The 19,088-nt window shown below is 37.0% G+C and overlaps 1 protein-coding gene across 2 annotated transcripts; it reads right to left on the reverse strand.

Moving 5' to 3' along the window:
* Positions 1-1,300: 1,300 nt before the first annotated feature.
* Positions 1,301-18,775, reverse strand: LOC140976667 (vacuolar protein sorting-associated protein 53 A-like). Of its 2 annotated transcripts, none has more exons than XM_073440917.1 (25): positions 18,640-18,775; positions 18,414-18,519; positions 17,817-17,911; positions 16,435-16,491; positions 16,138-16,288; positions 15,334-15,404; positions 11,426-11,550; positions 10,568-10,728; positions 10,351-10,492; positions 9,779-9,842; positions 8,588-8,770; positions 8,446-8,487; positions 7,942-8,046; positions 7,796-7,855; positions 6,503-6,580; positions 6,246-6,353; positions 6,041-6,106; positions 5,606-5,683; positions 5,388-5,521; positions 5,205-5,298; positions 4,391-4,468; positions 4,121-4,183; positions 2,493-2,561; positions 2,305-2,400; positions 1,301-1,865 (listed from the first exon to the last, which is right to left on the reverse strand). In XM_073440917.1, exons 2-25 carry the CDS (start codon positions 18,469-18,471, stop codon positions 1,569-1,571), a joined length of 2,475 nt encoding a protein of 824 aa, XP_073297018.1. In that variant the 5' UTR covers positions 18,472-18,519; positions 18,640-18,775; the 3' UTR covers positions 1,301-1,568. The 2 variants fall into 2 exon arrangements, with proteins under 2 accessions (XP_073297018.1, XP_073297019.1); XM_073440918.1 differs by having other exon boundaries at positions 18,414-18,487; positions 18,640-18,762.
* Positions 18,776-19,088: the final 313 nt, after the last annotated feature.

Genomic DNA, 19,088 nt, shown 5'->3' on the forward strand with positions numbered 1-19,088 from the left:
GGCATGAGAGCACTAAAAAGATCTTTCACGAAGATGCCCACATCATGAAATGATTGTGGTACAAACTTTTTATTATGGCATAACTACTTCTAATCTCACTATGATAGATGATGTAGTGTGTGGAACTCTTTTGCGGTAAACAACGGAAGAAGGATATGAGTTAGTGGGGGAGATGAGTGCTAGTAGTTATCATCCTCAGTCAGAGATGAATAATTAGAAGAGACCTATGAGAATGCATCAAATGGATGAGTTTACTTCTATGTCCACACAACTTGAGGCTTTGAACAAGAAGATGGATAGTTTGAGTATGGATGGCATTGCTACGTGTATTCAGCAGATATTTGTGATATTTGTGACGGTGAACACTTCACGAATGAATTTCAAGATGGAAATACCTTCTATGTAACTGATGGGTCACCAGTGAATCATGGGGGTACCCAGAATCATTCTAAAGACAACCCTTATTCAAACACTTATAATTCTGGGTGGAGATAACATCCACATTTTTCATGAAAGTTGCGCATAGTCGACTGGCGGCACTTGTTGATAAAGTTGCGAGTTTTTATGAAACAAGATCTCAAAATGTGTCTTTTGATTACAATTTGCAGATTTGTGATTTAAATATCAATATGTTTAAATGAATTAACACACTTTGAGACAACACGACATCAACATTTGAGAGAATCGAACAATAAAAAGAGCATTTTGCATTCATATCAAACTTTTTCTTCTTCTTTCTTCTAAAACGGAGTTTGCTTCATTTCTAATTATAGAACTTATGATTTATAGTGCTACTATCACAAGTTAGAATATGTTTTATTTTGGAAGACGGTTTTCATATCTCGTAAGCATCAAGTGCGGGAAAAATTCGTCTTAAAGACAAAAATTCTCTCTTGCCTCGATTTGAACTTTGCTGTCATATATTTTATGAGTTTCGTCATCTTCATATTGCATGTCTAATAAAAGAGATTGGATAAATCCCTACCAACATGTAATACACAATATTATATTTTATATTAACTCTTATTTAATTTAGGTACAATTATCAGAAATCACGATAAATTTCTAATTCACCTAAAATTAGATATTATCTAAAATCCATTATGAAATCAAAAATCTTCACTCGAGTCCATCCATCCGGACGAGGTGTTTGGGGTGCGCCAATGAAGCTTGATCTCGTTGCGATGTTCACAATTAATACATCAATAAAATGTTTTGATTAACTAAATAAAAAAATACTTAAACTTTAAAATGTTTTTCGATAATTCTAAAAACTAAATACGTTTCAATGAAAAAATTTTTAGATTTTAATATATTCCATTGAATTAATAACATAAACTATGATGATTCAAATCAAGTAATTTACAGCCGAAGAAAATTTTGAATTTTCCCGTAAATAAAAACATGCCTGCGGCTTAGTGTGAACCATTGAGCCAAAAATCCGATTACCGACTCCATAACTGCAACACAAATTTTACCCCAGGGGAGGGGCCGGATATAATTAACAGAGGCTAATTCTGATGAAACAGAAATGAACTCAATGTCAAGGAAGAACTAGCAAACACATTTTATCCGATGAAAAGCTTTCTGAATGCCCCATCTTTTCGATCTTTGGTGGTTGATTCAGTTAAAGCTAAGAATCTGCGGATTCCTGTTGTGGCAGCACCTCGCCCTAGTGCAGCTGCTCTAGCCACGATTTCTTCCTTTAGTGGGATGATCCCAGGTGCGATTGGATTAGCTATCACGGGTGCCAGAATGGTGCTGGGCGCAGATGGGATGACTGTCTTTATAGATGCTTGATATGTCCCGGCTCCACGTTTGTTGTAGTCATCGAGGATGCTTTGTTGATCAGTCCTTTTGAGGCCCTAGAGAAGAAGTAATAAAATGAAATGAAGTGAGAGAGTTACTGAAAATGCTTGATTCCAAAGTCTGGATAGAAATCCAAATTTTCAATGCATATAAGCAATGTACAAGCGAATAGCAATAGATGATATTTTGAAGGCAAAATTGCTTTCTTACGAAAGTAAGAGAAAAATTCCAGTGGTGTTACTTTCATTTTTAACAACATAAGAATGTCTAGTGAACAGACTCAATCCTTTTGGCTGTAGTTTTTCAAGAGAAAAAAATTAATAATAAACCGGGCAGCTGATTAAGAAAAAAACTAATGGACGCGAAACCAATAGATTAAAAAATAAAAGGAGAAGACTCCCTCCGTAAGGTGACAAACAAAGCAAACTTTTTTAATTCCTGATTCTGAGACAGAATGATATAAATCCAGAATTTCTGAAGAAAATAAAGAACTACCTTCAGGTCCAGAATCCGTTGGAACTCCGAAGGGGAACCCTCGGGCAATAATGCACAATATGTATCTGCCACAGAGTCAGTTGGGGACAATATAACCTGCATATCATGTAATTGACAATGTTCTCCGAAAAGGTAAACTAAAAGAACATGATAAGTCGCAAAGACAATCGTAAAAACCTAAATCACACCTTTAGCAGAGCTTCAGCTTTGCTCATTTCTCGACTCACGAATTTCGAGTAGCCAGCAGCTACAGATGTCTGTTAAGACAAAATAAAGGTTAGTTATTAAAGATTTATCTAGTGAGACGAGATGCAGTCACAAATATAATTTTCTAAATGATTTGATTCTCTCCCTTCTGGGCTACTAAACTCTTTTGCTTAAAAGTACAACCCTAATATTTTCTAGAAACTAAACCGAGATAAGATGGCTAATGGAGACAATATGATGCAATTATAACTACTACCCTTAACTTACTTGGATGCAAAAATAGTGGAGGACAATTAATAGATATTTGGGTTCCCTTTCATAGCTTTAGATGGGAAGAGTTACCAATTACATAAAGGTCTCCAGTGGAGTAAAAAGAGAGATGATTTCATTGCTTTTTCGTGAAAGAAATGTTCGCATATTCATGCATTAAAATAAGTAGCAAATAACGGATCTACTTAGAATATGCATACATGTCATCGTATATTTTGAGGTGATATGAAAGACGAACCTGATCTCAACAAATTAATAAGTTGACTATTAAAAACAAAATATATACGGGGAACCTTAAGTTCACGGTCTATTGTCTAAGAGCCAGCTCACAGTCCACAAGAAGGCAAAGCAATTTTGCAAAAGATTTACCAATTTGTCATTTAAATCATGCCAGGGTTATATCCAAGAAAAACAAAAGGTCGTAATCTTTGCGACAGGTCATTTAAAAATTGCCATAATCGTTGATAATTGATTGTCGTATATTGAGTTTTAAACTCAGGAAAACTCCAGGAATACTATGGATTTGCTTCCAATATTTGGAGGCCAGAGCCCACAAAGTTTATACCAGGGAGCGCAGGGGAATTGGAAGTGTGGGCCAGGGGACAATCAGTCACAGTAGATTAGTGACACAATCTATTGGAATCAAAATAGAAAAAAAGATACCAAATTAAATAACCTATTATTTCACCAGCTAAAATGAGTAACTAAAAGATTTATGGGGCATGAAAAAGTAAGTGGAGTTGCAAACACAATTAGATCACAAGTGGACAGGCGCAAAAGCTGGATAATCCAACCCTAACATAAAGGAACAATTACAGCTAAATTCCTAGAGGATATCATCCATACTGACACACAAAGCGTTGGAATGAGATTAAGAAACACTGACCAGAAAAAAAAACTTACGGAATACGGACAATAGCAATTCTTACAAGGAACAGGTGTCAGAAGCTAAGTCCTATGTTGAACCTCACAATGCATAGTTTGAAAAGGACAGGAAACTGGAGGTACAAAATCACACAGAAAAACCTGATTTCTACTTAGGAAAGTAAAAGCACTTCACCCTAGTTCAAGTCAACCCCGAAGAAATGGGAGGCTAAGTTTCAGTTGACAACTACATGGACGAACAAGCAGGAAACGTTAAGACGTTAAAGGAACAAATGAAAATCAAGCGTATTTTTATTTTTCATAAGCTTAAAAACAAAAAGAAATCACAAAGAAAGAAGAAAATAAACTAAAATGACTTCGTAAAGCTGTGGAATGAAAAAAAAACGAATTTTGATTCTCAATATATCAAACTGCAATTATGAGTGGCTACCAGTAGCGAAGTTGCAAATCGTACCTTTTTCCCAAGGGAAGGAACATCTAAGAGAATGGTTTTTACAGCTTGTGTATCTAACAACATCTGCAGGTTTCACAATATAAACACCTTAAATTATATGAAATTATGAATGCAATATGCTTTTTGGGTTTATTATATGTCAAAACAAAATATAACCCACTGGAACGATTCATATAGCCTGATATTTAAGAATTAGGTCAACTTCTGCAAAAAAAGTGCCCAGAGAGAGACCAAAGAAGATGGAGAGGGAGAGGGAGAGGGAGAATTTACTTGTTGGGCTCCTGTTTCTGATATTTGTTTGCATTTGAATATGTTGAGGTAAAAGCGTGGACCAAGAGATGATGCAAGCTGCAAAGATCCTAGAAGTATGAGCACTTTATTAAAAGAAACACATTAGTAACATAACGTAACACAAAAAATGGATGAATGACTCCCGATAGATCAATCTTTGAAGATGATACGTTCATAATTGAAAGTATATTCATAAGACTACAGAGTTTCCAGCCCCAATAATGCACTTTCCTAATTTACTTATCAGCATCAACCAGGGAACACAGTGGGAGAGATCGAACACTTCTCCCAACATCCTCCCTCTAGGTGTCCCACAAAAAGAATTTGCATACATGAGTGAATAAGATCAAGCAGACAAACATTCAATGGACTTCACACATCAGGAAGGCTACACACTAGTGGAGCAAATAATATTTCAAGACAAAGAAAAACAAGTTCTGATACACCGATATCATGCTAGGCCATTTTTTATAAAACCACTGTGTTCAGAACAGAGCTATGTATTAATTGAAAGTAACCCATTTAACACTCTTATCACTTTATTTTTACCCAAAACCAATTTGGGTAAAGTTAACTGGTTCATCAGGAAACTCAAGGTCGCTGATGTTTTCAAAAATACAGCCATTTACGAGAAATAAACAATGAGAATCGTTCAAGCGTCTTAATCAGAACATTTTGCTTCTCATCCAGTCAAGTGGTAACAATTTTTTGGTGAAATTCCAGAAATCTATAAATTCGAATTAAGGAGAAAGATATAATGTGGATTAACATGAAACTATACTAGCACATTTACCTTATCAAGAAAGAATTGGAAATATATAGGAGAAAGAAGGTTTCCAAGTACAGGGATGCTAGCAGTCAGAATTGTATTTATGTTATTTACATACCTGCAGACATATCATCAAGGTTAACATTAAAAAAGAAAAAAAACAGATTAGGATTTTGAACAGCAAGCATATCCATAAAGAAATCTTACTCCGATTGGTCACCAACACTTTCAATTGTGCCCCAAGGAACACGTGTCATTGCACCCATTTCAGCATCAAATTTAGTTTCTATACCATGCACAAGAGTTATCAATGCTTTTGTTATAACCGCTGAAAACTCATCCTGCACAATGTAGTGATAGGTAGGGTGAAAGAGATCGGTACAAAGGGAGCAACTGTATAACGAGGAATATGATATTTTTCCTACCTGCACTTCGGACATATCAATCCTATCCACAAAGACAGGATCAACTATTTTGGACACGTTTTCGGCCAATTCCCCGGACTGAATAAATTTAAATATTAGTAGCATAGACAACAAAAGAAAATTAATATGAAGTAGCAGAAATAATGAACTGATAACATAGTGAAAAAATTCAAAGAGGGGATAGCCATAGATAAGAAGATAAAATGGAAGAAAATAAATAGAAAATGAAATAAAAGATATATATGTATTAATGACAGAGCAGTTATTACACTCTCTAAGTCTCAAAGTTTACAAGAGCACAGATATAGCAGAATAGGTTGAATATCATTACACTTAGTCTGAAATACTTAACTCGGTCTGTATCTTCTGTATTTTAATGATATATCATAGTTTATATAGCATGATTACAAATTATCATGATGATAAAAAACTAACCGTTTTGTGGCAATATTCAGCTGTATTAACTATATAACAGATCACACGTTCATCCCTGTCAGATGTCTGCAGAAAATACCATTAGCGAAAAATACGCGGAAAAAAGCCAACATTTGAACTAGGACGATGAAAAAGACTTAAAATGGAAAAAACAGTTCCTTAATTTGACCAATGACTAACACAAAAAACCTTTAAAATTACGTACCTTTATTTGACCATCCATTCCTGTAGCAGCTGCTACAATGCCTGTACCACCCTTTGGGAGTTTGGCAAAAAGTTTTGTTGCATATGCTTTAAGAATTCTTTCAAATACCTGTTCAAAGATTTAAGGATTCTTGAAAAACGTATAAAATGGAAGTTATGACACCAGAGACCTTTTAATATAAGAATGCGTCCTCCTTAAATGAAAATCATAATAACCTACTTCAGGCCAAAGCACAAAGTCTGGAGACAAAGACGAACCTTTATCAGATTAAAGAGAGTGTCTTTTTTTGTCAAAGCACTGCATCGCTTTAAAGTCCTCCTTATCATCAAAAAGACCTTCATATAACAATCAAGGATTTAGAAAAAGCATTACTCTAATTGAGAATAAGGATGCAAGAAAGAAAAACAGAGCTGGAATACAAAACTAGATACTAGGAAATTTTGCAATGTGTTGTGTGACATTTTAGATTAAACACGGAAGAACAGAACAAGCCGACAATAACTCTCCGCACTAAGTCCTTCCACAAAAAAAAATGCAGCACAAATTATCCAAAAGAGGGTTGAAATTGAGTCATTGCATTAAACAAGGAATATATCATTAGACATGTATTACACGTTTCTTCCATTTCACGAATTTACCATGTTGTAATTTATTTTGTTTCTCTTTTTGTGGGAGAGGAGGGGGACTAACAAAAAGTAATAAAGCCCGTGTATTTCAAAGGAAAATTTTATTGAATCACATGAAAGAACAAAAACAGAAGTTGTAAGTGATGATTTACTAACATATGACCTACATCATAATAGTATGGATAAACGATTTCATAATGTCATGTTAAATAACAGGATATTATGTCAGTAGATAGGGATCGTTAGAAGTTGAAAAGAAAAAGTCCTGAGTATTTTGAGTAAATTGGAGTAAGTGAAAGACGCAAAGCAAAAAGTAAAGAATTTTGTGAAGAAAATTTGTTCACAACTGTAGAACAAAGATTCATTTCATCTATAACTGAAGTTGAACAAAGGTTTGATAGCTGAGAGCATGAGCAAATTCACAAACTTATTTTATTTTACTGCTAGGCAAGACTCAGAAATCAAAGTGGCAGGAGTTTAATTCAGGACACATGAACCTTCTGACATAAAATACGTGGAGCTGGTACATGCAGAAAAACATAGTAACAGATGAGGGGAAACAAAGGGGAAACCTAATATGATATTTCATATTCACATGATAATTGAAAATATTGAATATCCGAAACTTAATATGTTTCAGAATCAAGATGCAGCCTACAGCAGATTGACCTTATCAATGTAAGGCTTGACACCACCAAGTGAATTCAGATTCCAAAACTTACTAAGTGAGAAGAAACATACATTGGCGTACTTAAAAAGGAAATAAAGTCCAAGATTCAGAATATGTTTTTCATCCACTTATTTAACTGTATTTACGTTCTTGGGAATAATAAGCAAATGCAACATAAGTGAATGGTTAAAAAAAGGATTATCACCTACTAGCTTTATAAAAACAGATTTCTCTTAGCATTCCCATTTGTTTACCTGCATGCTGCTAGATAAAATGTTAGTTTGGCTTCCCTCTTCAGTTTCCCAAGTTTCTTCCTGTAGCATAAGATATAGAAATGCCAATTAGTGCAGGAGATAAAACGCGCCAACCACTCACATTGTCAGGATGTAGCAAACCTAACCTGTACAAGTTTCTCCAAATGTTCCATAAGAGTCTTCTCTTCCAGTTCCACATATACCGTCAAGTAAGGTTCAAAGCATGAAGAAATGATCCCTTGAAAATTGAACTGCCACTGTTTTTCAATATCACAAATTTAAGCAGTACTTTTCAGGTTAAAATCTGAATGAGGACCGAGCTACAGCTACAGACATAAAGCCAGTGCACTAGAACCAGAACTTTATTCAACACATTTTCTGCAATACATTGTCGTCACCCTGATGCAACAAAAAAGCACCCAAATATTTTTCAAGAAAGATTGCACATAAATTTGCAAATGACTCAAAGTTGAAAAATCAAACTTGTTTGAAAGAAAAAAACAAGATGTTTGAAACTTACTATATCAAATGCAACAATAAACAAGCTAACAATACAATCATAGCAAACAAGGAAAAGACGATTTCTTGTTACAAGAGATAAACTTTGGTTTCCTGTGCACCATGCACAAGCTCCGAGCAAGGGAACTTACCCCAGCACCAGGAATTGATATATCTTTTTGGCCATCTTGATCCTGGCTTGAGAAGAAGTGAGTCAACAAGTAGCGTGATGCAGTCAATTATAACTTGACTAGTAGTATTTATCAACTTAATCAATCAATAATGAAGCCATGCCTCATTCTCACTTCCATGATGTGCAGCAAGCTTTTTCTCATATTTCTTTCGAATGTCCGAAACAATCTCATTGTTACTTTCCGCCTTATCTTCCACATTGTATCTTTCTGATTCTCTACTCCGACTTCCACCTCCGAATTTCTCTGCTAACTCTTCCTCAAATTCAAGGGTACGTTGCAATGCCTGTTGGAAGCCATAAACATTAGAAGTATAAAAGGTAACTACCAGAAGTTAGATATTATTAGGTTCATTGAGCATAAATGTTAGCATCTGATGGTCGACAGACAACGTGGGTCCCATGAAAAGCCACATAGAGCATCTGTAATTAGCAGAAATATGAATTCCACCAGGGTGCATATCAAATAATAAAGGTGCAAACTTTAGTAACTTTTATCCCTGGGATGAGCAACAAACAAAAGGCTCAAGCAGGGGTGCAAGCAAACAGCATACCCAAGTAAACATATTTTAGATGACCAATGTTTAATTGGTGAAAGAGACTGTTGTGTGCCTGTGCAAAGGATCGAGTGGGGTGTTGAGCAATCGATCATTCAATTGGGTTAATTCCTTCGATTTATTAGATTTTCACCCTTTCCTCCCTATTGTGGATATTTGTAAATGTTTAGAGGCTTGAAATGAGAATTTGTTAGAGAATGAAGACATTTTGCTGCTTTATTATTTCACTTTGCATTGCTTAAATACAATGGCATTCTTATCGCTAGAAATTTAAAATAACAAACCAAGATAACTACCCTTATCTCCTCCATTACCCACATGGGATAATGGTTTATTAAAAGATAACAAATCATGACCTAATAACTGATAAGCAAAATAAAGCTGTTATCCACTTCCAGCAGCTTGATCTTGCCGAGGCCGTAACAGAGGCCATCCATAATTTGGTAAAAAAAACATGCCTAGGAAATTGATAGCTAATCAAAATTGGATGACTGATGATATGAACACACAAACAAAAAGAGAAAGAGAACCCCGAAGATTATTAAAGATAAACCAGTATAAATTAAAAGTTCATATGTATAACAAACAGGAAGCAAAGCTTAATAAAATCACAGACAATGAAGCATCATGCATGCACTTGATTCTCAATTTTTGAGAATTTAGTTGTTCCATCTCTGATAACTACATTTGATCGTTAACTTGAAACAATTTGAGGAGTACTTATTGAAAGGATCTCACCATTAATATTGTCCCTACATCTGGCTTTTCTTTAAGATTATTGAGAATCTTCACTATTTGTGTCCTGGAGTCACAGAGAAATCCATGCTAAGGTCAGAGAGTTTAGTTGAAAATCTCATGAAAAGTTTTACAGCATTTCTAGGCGATGAAAATGTAATTAGATTTATTTTCAAAGTCTCTACAACAGAAAGCTTGGAAACATTCCACAGACCATCTCATAACAAGTTTCTTTCACGTGAATATCCCCACACGAGCAGCTTATATAAATATGACAAAGTCATCTTCACACACCATACTAGAAATATATCTGGCAGTAATCATATGTCATCACCAAGCGAAGAAAAAGGATTTTTCTAGGTTTTGATATCGAAACTAAGTGTCTGAAATTGCTGCTACACCAATCAACATTCAACTAATCGAATACACCAAAAGCTAAACACTTGCTCACTCACAGTTGTTTGGCCAGATACCAACACAGTAATCAAAAAATCATGTGACCAAGGAGAATTTTGAACAGGAATCTACCTAGAGAATTATATCAGAAGACGCAAATGAAGGTAAAAATCACCAACCTTGTCAATTTGCAGAACTGGATGCAGAGCAGATAGGGAACATGCCATGAAGATGGGAAAACTTTCCAAATCTCTTCATTGGTTCTCAGCCTACGCTTGATCCAGGCATACCTTCTTTCTGTTTTATCCAGCTTTGCTAATTCTGTCAGATATAAGATATATCAAATGAACTTTAAAAATCCAAACAATGCCAGGACAAAAAATCTAATGTGCGCACCAGCTCCCTCAAAAATTTGTTGATATGAAATAAGCTCCCTGCTGCAAAAATTCTTTACTAACTCTTCCCTGACCGATGGTTCTAAAGCATCAACGACTAGACAAGCATCAGATAGCTGCTGCAGTAGATGAGTTTCTTCTGTCTCTTTACCTGTACCTAAGCTGTGGAGAATTTGTATCACGAAGTTTTAAAGTAACAGAGAAAATGGGAGGAAAGCATAGGAGGAAAAATGGCAAAAAGAAATACAGTGGAAGATGCACATTCTACGAAAAATGAAACTTAACCGAAAATAACTTGGTGAACAAAGCATCCAAACACCACCAGCGAAAACAAAACGCCCAAACACCGCCAGCGATTCATTTTACAAAGAAAAGTTTACACAATACTCGCCACAACTATCTCAAAAAAGTTTTAAAAAAAATGATGTCATAACGAGATAGCAATTACACCATGAAGAAGGCAGAAGCAAATTCAGAACCTTGTTTTAAAATGGGATTTAAGATATAATATGCAGTAAGTTTTCACATACTTCTAAGAGTATAACTAAAATCTTTCATAATAATTCTACTGAGAACTTTTGCATTATCACACATTAAGCATAATTTTTTGGTGATAATACAATCCAGAAATTTAGGGTTATTACACATTCTTCATTCTCTCTATTTTATTTCCTTTGCAGCAAAGTTTATGGGCTATTTTGATTGAACATTGGTTGAGATGCCCAAATAGATATAGAAAAGGAAGATGATAATATTTAAACACACTTATAATTCCAGAAATTAGCTTATTACCAGACTTGAAGACAAGATATAGAAGCAGCATTCAAGGACTGATCCACAGCTGTCAAATACAACACACCTGGAGAAATCTGAAAACACGTGTGACTTTAGTATTTGTTTGATACTCTTAAATTTCTCCCGAAGCTCTGTAATCTTCGGAACATCTCTGTAAGAATCAAAGTGACCACATAATTGATTGACAGCCTGAAATGCAATGAAAACCCATGAATTATGCAAAATATAGAATGGAGTAACTTAATGTATACAAGAAAGTAATATAGATGCATATTCACAAAAGAGGTAAAAGGAAACTGTAAATTCATTGCTTGGAGTGTTCCTTAAACCATGCAACATTGTGGAAGCAACAATAAGTTTGAAAATTATGAACAAAAATACTAACTCTGAGAGTGTACAAGACAACAGCCGCATATTAAAATTCAATTCAAAATTACTATGTACCCCTTGATGAGTAATCCAATTTGGTACTTATAAACTTTCTCGTATGTTAGAAACTGGAGAGAGATCAAAAGACATTTCAAATCCATTTAGGTTAGTGGATCGTGAAAACAAAAATATGCAGCTGCCTGGGACCAGTGTTCTAAATGACGGTCGAGGCGGCGGTCGAGGCGGTAGGCGGCCCTCGACCGCACCGCCTATACATGAGGCGGGTGTTTTAGGCGGCCCAAGCTGTATGGCGTTGGGGAGACGGGTCGAGGAGGCGAGCAGGCGGGCTAGGAAGGCGAGGCGGACAGTCAAAATTTTTAAGTTGTAGTCGACAATTTTAAAAATCTAGTCAACAATTTTAAAAACCTAGTTAACAATTTTAAAAATTTAGTCAACAATTTTGAGTCCGATGATGAGAGGATCAAGAATGTAGTAGATGGTGCATATGTAGATGATTTGGAAGATTAGTTATTGATAAGCACAAAGTATATATCGTTTTAGAGACTTTATTTTGTCGTATTCGTGCTTATCTGGCGGTTTTATTACAAGTTTTACGCTTAATTCGCTTTATTATTGCTATTTGCAGGTTTGACCAAAAGATGATAAAAGCCAAAGAAAGAGAAAGAAAGTCAAGCTCCGCAGTGTCATGTCAGAAACGCCCGGAAAAATAAGAAATAGCACAAAGAACGTATCCAGACCCTTACACGGACCCCGTGTAACGGTCTGTGTCTTAGAAGCCCAAGGAAGAAAAATACAGTGCTGACACAGACCCAACTCCGGACCTGTACCCGGGGTCCGTGTCAATTACCCTCTGAGAATGAGAATTACAGTGCCTATCCGGAGTCCAGTGTTCCCTTGACAGAATTTTACAGAGTATACACGGACCCTTACCCTGATGTCTACACGGGGTCCGTGCCCTTCATATCAACATCAGATTTGGCGAAGATTTTTTGGAGATTTTGGGAAGAAATTGATTATGGCTCGAAAATAACAGGTTTGGGGGGGCTTTTTGTAAGGAGGATATAAAAGAGAAAATAAAAGATATTGAAAAAGAACTCTTTCACACTTTGGAACGACTTTGGACATTTTGGAGAATTGGAGAGAAGGCGGCTAGAGCGTGGAGAAAACCAGATGGAAAACGCACTTCAAACTAGTGGCCAAGTCGAGGTATCGAACAGAGAACTTAAACGCATTCTTGAGAAGACTGTCAATGTTTCAAGGAAAGAATGGTCTAGCAAACTCGACTATGCACTTTGGGCTTACCGCACTGCTTTTAAAACTCCCATTGGCATGTCTCCTTTTAGATTATTGTATGGGAAGTCGTGTCACCTACCCGTAGAACTTGAACATAGGGCTTATCGGGCAAGTTGATGCCAGGCAAGTTGCGTTCACGGTGGTCAGGACCATACATCATCACGCAAGTTTTCCCTTACGGGACCGTAGAGATCACTAGTGAAGCAACTGGAGCATTCAAGGTGAATGGGCATAGGCTGAAGGTTTATCATGGTGGTACTATGCCAGATGAGCCGACCACCGTGGATCTGCAGGACCCATATTGAATAAGGGAATACAGTCGGGTTATAGACTATAAATTTCGCGCTTGCTGGGAGGCAACCCAGTGTTTAGTTTTATTTTGCTTTCATCTTTAATTTAGTTTTCTTTCTTTTTGTTTTATGCATATCTCGTGAGCTAATCTCAGTGAATGGTGGCGCATGTATGTTATTCGATAGCAGTGAGATTTCTCAAGTGTGGGGAGATTCTATTGTGACCAGCGGACGGAGAACGTCGAATAGGCCAGGGAAGTTTTTGTACAATTCGTGCATCATGTGTGCTTGATCGAGTTTCAATTTTGATATGTAGATTTATAGAAATGTAAATTCCTGGCTTCGAAGTATGTGTCCGGTTCGAAGTGTGTGTCGGGTACTCTAAAAATAAAAAATAAAAAAATAAATTTAATTAAATTAAATTTGGCACCCGGACCATTAGACGGACCTCCATACAGGGTCCGTGTTATTCAATCTTGTGACTGCCGATTTACAGAGCCTACACGGAACCCTATCCGGACCTCTACACGGGGTCCGTGTCCACGAATTTCCAACCTGCCGATTTCCAGAGTATACACGGACCTGTACCCGGACTGATACACGGGGTCTGTGTAGGCCACTTCCAGAATTTTCAATTTCGCGATTATACACGGACATGTACACGGGGTTCGTGCCTTCTATTTTTGACTGCTTTCAGAATAAAACATCAGACTTCCGCCCCTAAATCCCTAAATTCCTCTTTCACTTCTCCTCGCACGCCGCCTCCTGCCGTCCCGACGCCACTACCATCACCGCTCCGTATCATCGACGCCGCATCTTCCCGTCGCTGGACGCCCACCACCGTGTACCACCACCGCTCCATATGATTGACGCCGCCTCTTCCCGTCGCCGGACGCCCAACACCGTGTACCGCTGCCACTCCACAACCACCACAATCCTCATAGCCCCTCATCCACCATCACGCCGCCTCCCGCCGGACCGCCCTCCACCACGGTGCAATAGCCTCCCATTTTCTTTCCGGTAAGCGTGGCTGCACCTTCACTCCCATAGGATTATTGCCTATTAGTTCGGTTATTGATTGGGTGTTATTTTTCGGTTGTTGGGTGTTGGACTTTGATTGTGTCAGGGTTGAATTGTTATCACTTTGAGGGGCTCAGTTTGGGGTGTTGTGATTGGTTTGTTGGGGTGTTTGGATCTATTTGCGTGTGTCGGAATGCCTCCTCGCAAACAGACTAGTAAGCGTGCACGAGGCGGTGCCTCCTCTTCTTCTGGTTCCGCTAGGTTGGCATTTGATGCCTTTAAGTTCACCAGCCGAGATAATTTTGAGTGGTGCTCGGTGCTTAATGAGAACTCCGTGATTGTTGAACGTTCCATTCATCCACGGATCGATCACGAGGTGCCACTCAGGGCAGAATTTGATAAATTTTGTTGGGAACCTCTCCTGGACATCGCCGGCCCCTATTACCCCGAGTTGGTCTGGCAGTTCTACGCGAATTTTGAGGAAAAAGACAAGACCGGGATGCAACATATACGTACTTACGTCAAAGGGGTCACTATTGAGTTAACCAGCGGATCTCTGGCCGCTATATTGAATGTCCCCAATGACAGGCCTCCGGTGGTCTTCAATCAGTTGGATCTTTTCCAGTCGGACATCACTTTCTGGATCCCTTAGGCTCGGAGCCGTCTACAATATTTCCCATCCCAAACCTGTTCCCGCTCCAGCGTCCTTCCGACGTCCCTCCCGCTGCTTAATCGCCTTATCTGTTACACGGGAGCCAACATCATTCCAAGGAAGGCCGGAAACAATAAGGTCCGCCATATGGAACTCGCTTATTAAAATAAGCTAATATTTTATATTATATTATCAACATACTGCAGCCCTGAAAGAAGCTTCTAAAATAGCTAGTTGAACCTAAAATAGAGCGAGACGATCCATCTACATAAAATGTGAGCATTATTAGATAAATGGGATACAAGCCTGTAAACAGTTGTTTAGTACCTCAAGCTGCGCAGCTGCCTCCTTGTATTGCCTTTTGGAAGCCATGACTTGAAGTTGTTCTACGGCAGAGACTGGCGGCATGCAAAACAAAACAGAGATTGCATTAATTCTCAAGAATCACATAAAAATAAACAAAAAATTAATTAACTCATATTTGAATTTTTTTCCAGTATAAAGGCATGCACGATTTCCCAGTTAAACCCTGGTGCTGTTGTAGACATATATTCCATAAAATGAAATTGCCCAAACAAACTTTTAAAAGGAAAATGGTTCTGTTTGGCTGATCTGTTCCCCCTTTTTTCAAAAGTTTGTTTTCTTTTTCCCCCAAAAAATTGCATTCAAAATTTTCCACATTATACATCATTTTCAACCAGAATAATCACTAAGTGACTCAAACAACTCAGATTCAAATCAATCATTGCATAAAATATCGGTTGGCCTTCAAAACATGTAACTCGAACTTCATCTTATATTCCACAGCTGTTCTTTAAAAATTTTAAGATGTGAGAGGTGAGAGTGAACCAAACAAAACCAAAAGAGCCAAACACAACTTCAATTTCAAAAAAAGGAAAAAGTGATGAAACTTAAACAAAATGAAAAGCACAACGATCTTCCCAAATAATACAACCAGGAAAAAAACATTAAAAATTGTGACTTGAATCTATCACATCTGCTAAAACATGGTGAAAATTCAACAAGAAAGCTATTATTCAAAAAAGTACAGCAAAGAAACCTAAATACAGCAAGATTATGGGGAGTCTGGGGACAAACTCTTTCCAAAGAATCAAGAGTAAGACAACTAACCTAGCATAGTAAGACGATGAAGGGCAGTAATTGTGGTAGTTATATGCTTCTTTGCAAAGTCAAGTTTCTTAATGTCACGGCAAATTTCCTGAACCATTGTTTCACTTTGCTCTGCTTTCGTTTTTATTTCTCTAATTTTACCAATGAGTTCCTGGTTCATATGGTAGAAAAAATATAAACTAAGAGAAGCAATGTTGAATCTAATGCTAATGAAAATGACGACCAAATAAGGACAAGTGCAAAGAAACTTGTGCTGAGGAAATAAATTGTCTGCAGGGAAATTAGGTATTAACAGACCTTAACTGCATGAGTGGCTGCAGCAAGTTCCTCCCTGGCCTTGCTTCCTGAGTTACTCTGGACGTAATATCAAGACCAAATAAGCGCACAAACAGAAATACTGTCCATAGTGGAAAAAACAGGTTCTGATACAAGAGAGAATTCAGTGATTTCAATTATCGTCACGCCGCTAGCAACCTTTACTCTGTATGTGTAACATAATATCATATGATACAATATAAAGTTGAATTCTATTCCCATAAGCCCGATAGATTTCCATCCTCACAAAAGTAATCCTAAAGAACTCGTCAACACTTGGTATCGGTAAAACGAAAGAAGTTCTAATTGAGCCAGCTTCGTAGCATATTCTTCCAAGGGCTGCAAATGCACTATACATAAATGCATTCTCATATTTAAAATTGGATTCAATTCCCAATATAAGTAGGATGTTTTAGTGGCCAAGTGATTACATACATGATACACTACAAATGTATTCATGAAGCAATTTATGGCCAATGATTTGATGGTAAAAATAGAACATTTTTAAGGCCATTAGTAGTTTGCACACAAAAATACTAGAACTTTGTAACTTAAACACATTGAAAATCCTTGTGTTTGTTTACCAACTTGCATTTTTGTGCTACTTACAGCAAATGGCAAACATTTACTAACGAAATGTGTCTCCATTTCAATGTTCTCCACTAGTATATTCCATGAATAGTTAATACTGATTTTTCACAGCCAGGACATATTTTCTGTCCTTGATTAAGCCTTAATCAGCTACTAACAATCGTATTTACCCTGAGAATATAAAACATATACCAGTAGACATTCCTGTGGCGAAATTACTACCTTGACAAAATTTGTGTACATCTGTGAACGCAAGGCAACCAATATAAAAAATTCAAGGAAAGAAGACCCTTTTATTTATCGTATCAAGTCCAATGACCTGAATCCAAACCTCAATAGCATGCAATATATCACAGGAAAATAACGAGACCGTTTGCCATGCACTAAATGCTACTCATGGGTGATTTTCCTATCACAAGGAACAATTAAGGAAGAACTGTGAGAGACTTTCTCGATTTTTTCTTTCACTAGTTGAACACGAAACAAATTATGAAGGACATGCGAGATATTCACTCTTCCTTTTCTTCATAAAGCTTTACACAATCACCTAATTGCCACCATTAAAAGTAAGGAAGCTTAAAAATCAATGTTTGGACATAATATCATTTATAACTAGTAGAACAAAGAAAACCATGATTCTTTCCCATAAAAAGTCTGTAACTTCAAGTTTTCATTTTCTTTCCTAGCATGAACATTAGCTTTATGGACATGGGTAGCGTACAAAGTGCATGAATCCAAAAAAAAAAAAAAGAAACAGTAAATGAAACACCAACCTGCTGACGAACAGCGGCTAAAATCTCAGCATCCACTCTGCGGATTTCACTCTGTATTTTCTGCATAAGTGGCTCAACACCAGAGAGAGATGCCTCTGCATATCACCCACCATTGAAAGAGTCAGAAGTCCAATCTTTCAAAAAATCAAGTAAAACATATGAAGGTTAGCCCTAAAGTTTTCACACAAAAAGACATTATAAAACACGCTTATCGAACTATGATCCAACAAGTTAGTCGAAAAACTGAATTTTTTTACTTTATGTAGCTGCAACATCCTGTTCCAGCATGCTAGAAGCTTCATGTCCTGGATCTCTTCAACTAGATGATGACAGAGATAAAAGATAGCTCGAATACTCAATTTTCTAGACCACCAAGTTCTCCCACATATATATACATGAAACAATAACCTCCTGCTGAATGCTCAATTTTCTAGACCACCAAGTTTTTTCGATAAATTCCACATGTAATAATTACGAAAAAAAACTGCATTTCTCAATAAAATTCAACAAAATCGAAGACTCATTTATATGTACATAGACACAAAAACATGTACACAGAAAAATTCCGATACATAGGCACGAAGTCTTATCTGTTACCTGTGGGAAACATCTGGTTTATGTAATCTAAAGCTCTCTGCTTGTCCGTATTTGCCATTTTTTGGAATCAAAATCTTGAAACAATCAACAGTACATTAATCAGCAACTGCACAGAAGTCAGAACAGAGTGAGCTCAACCAATGCATCTGAGTTATGCAATTGATCTGCAAATTCACCGAATTTGATTGAAATTTTCCATGATTTTATCGGAATTGAAGCTGATTACCTCGTGAATCTTCGGTGGTTGCAGGGGAGCAGTTTCTACAGGTTAGGTATCGCAACTGTTACGCGGTCAAAAAGAGAACCTGTAAGTGCGAGCAAATGAGGCGTTTTCTTATTCGGGCGAAGGAGCCGTTCGTCTGAGACGGGTCATTGTTATAAAGGGAAAAAGGGAACCTATAATAATATTTAGTGATCGGCCACAAGCTTTGGGGGCATTTAAATTTATAGCCTCCTGACCTCTTGTTTTTAAATTTATAGCCCTTTTTATTTTAAAACAGTAATCTCCTTTAAAATTTTTTAACTCCCTTAATGGCCCATCATGCTTCCGTTAAATAAATTAAATCTTTTACCTCTTTGACCAGAATACCACCGGGTTATATCCATCGTATTTTACGAACTGCTCCTCACAGTCCAACCACACAATCGCAACCGATGGTTACTGACGTAGATTCC

This window comes from Primulina huaijiensis, chromosome 5 (assembly GCF_012295235.1).
Source record: "Primulina huaijiensis isolate GDHJ02 chromosome 5, ASM1229523v2, whole genome shotgun sequence".
Taxonomy (NCBI): Eukaryota; Viridiplantae; Streptophyta; class Magnoliopsida; order Lamiales; family Gesneriaceae; genus Primulina; species Primulina huaijiensis.

Bases quoted from the DNA above. Each gene is read 5' to 3' on its own strand.
- LOC140976667 (XM_073440917.1), bottom strand. From the start codon at position 18,471: ATGGCAAATACGGACAAGCAGAGAGCTTTAGATTACATAAACCAGATG. The intron at 10,493-10,567 runs GTGCGCACATTA...TATATCTGACAG, and splicing joins ACAAATTTTTGAGGGAGCTG to AATTAGCAAAGCTGGATAAA. The intron at 6,107-6,245 runs GTACGTAATTTT...TATTTTCTGCAG, and splicing joins GAATGGATGGTCAAATAAAG to ACATCTGACAGGGATGAACG.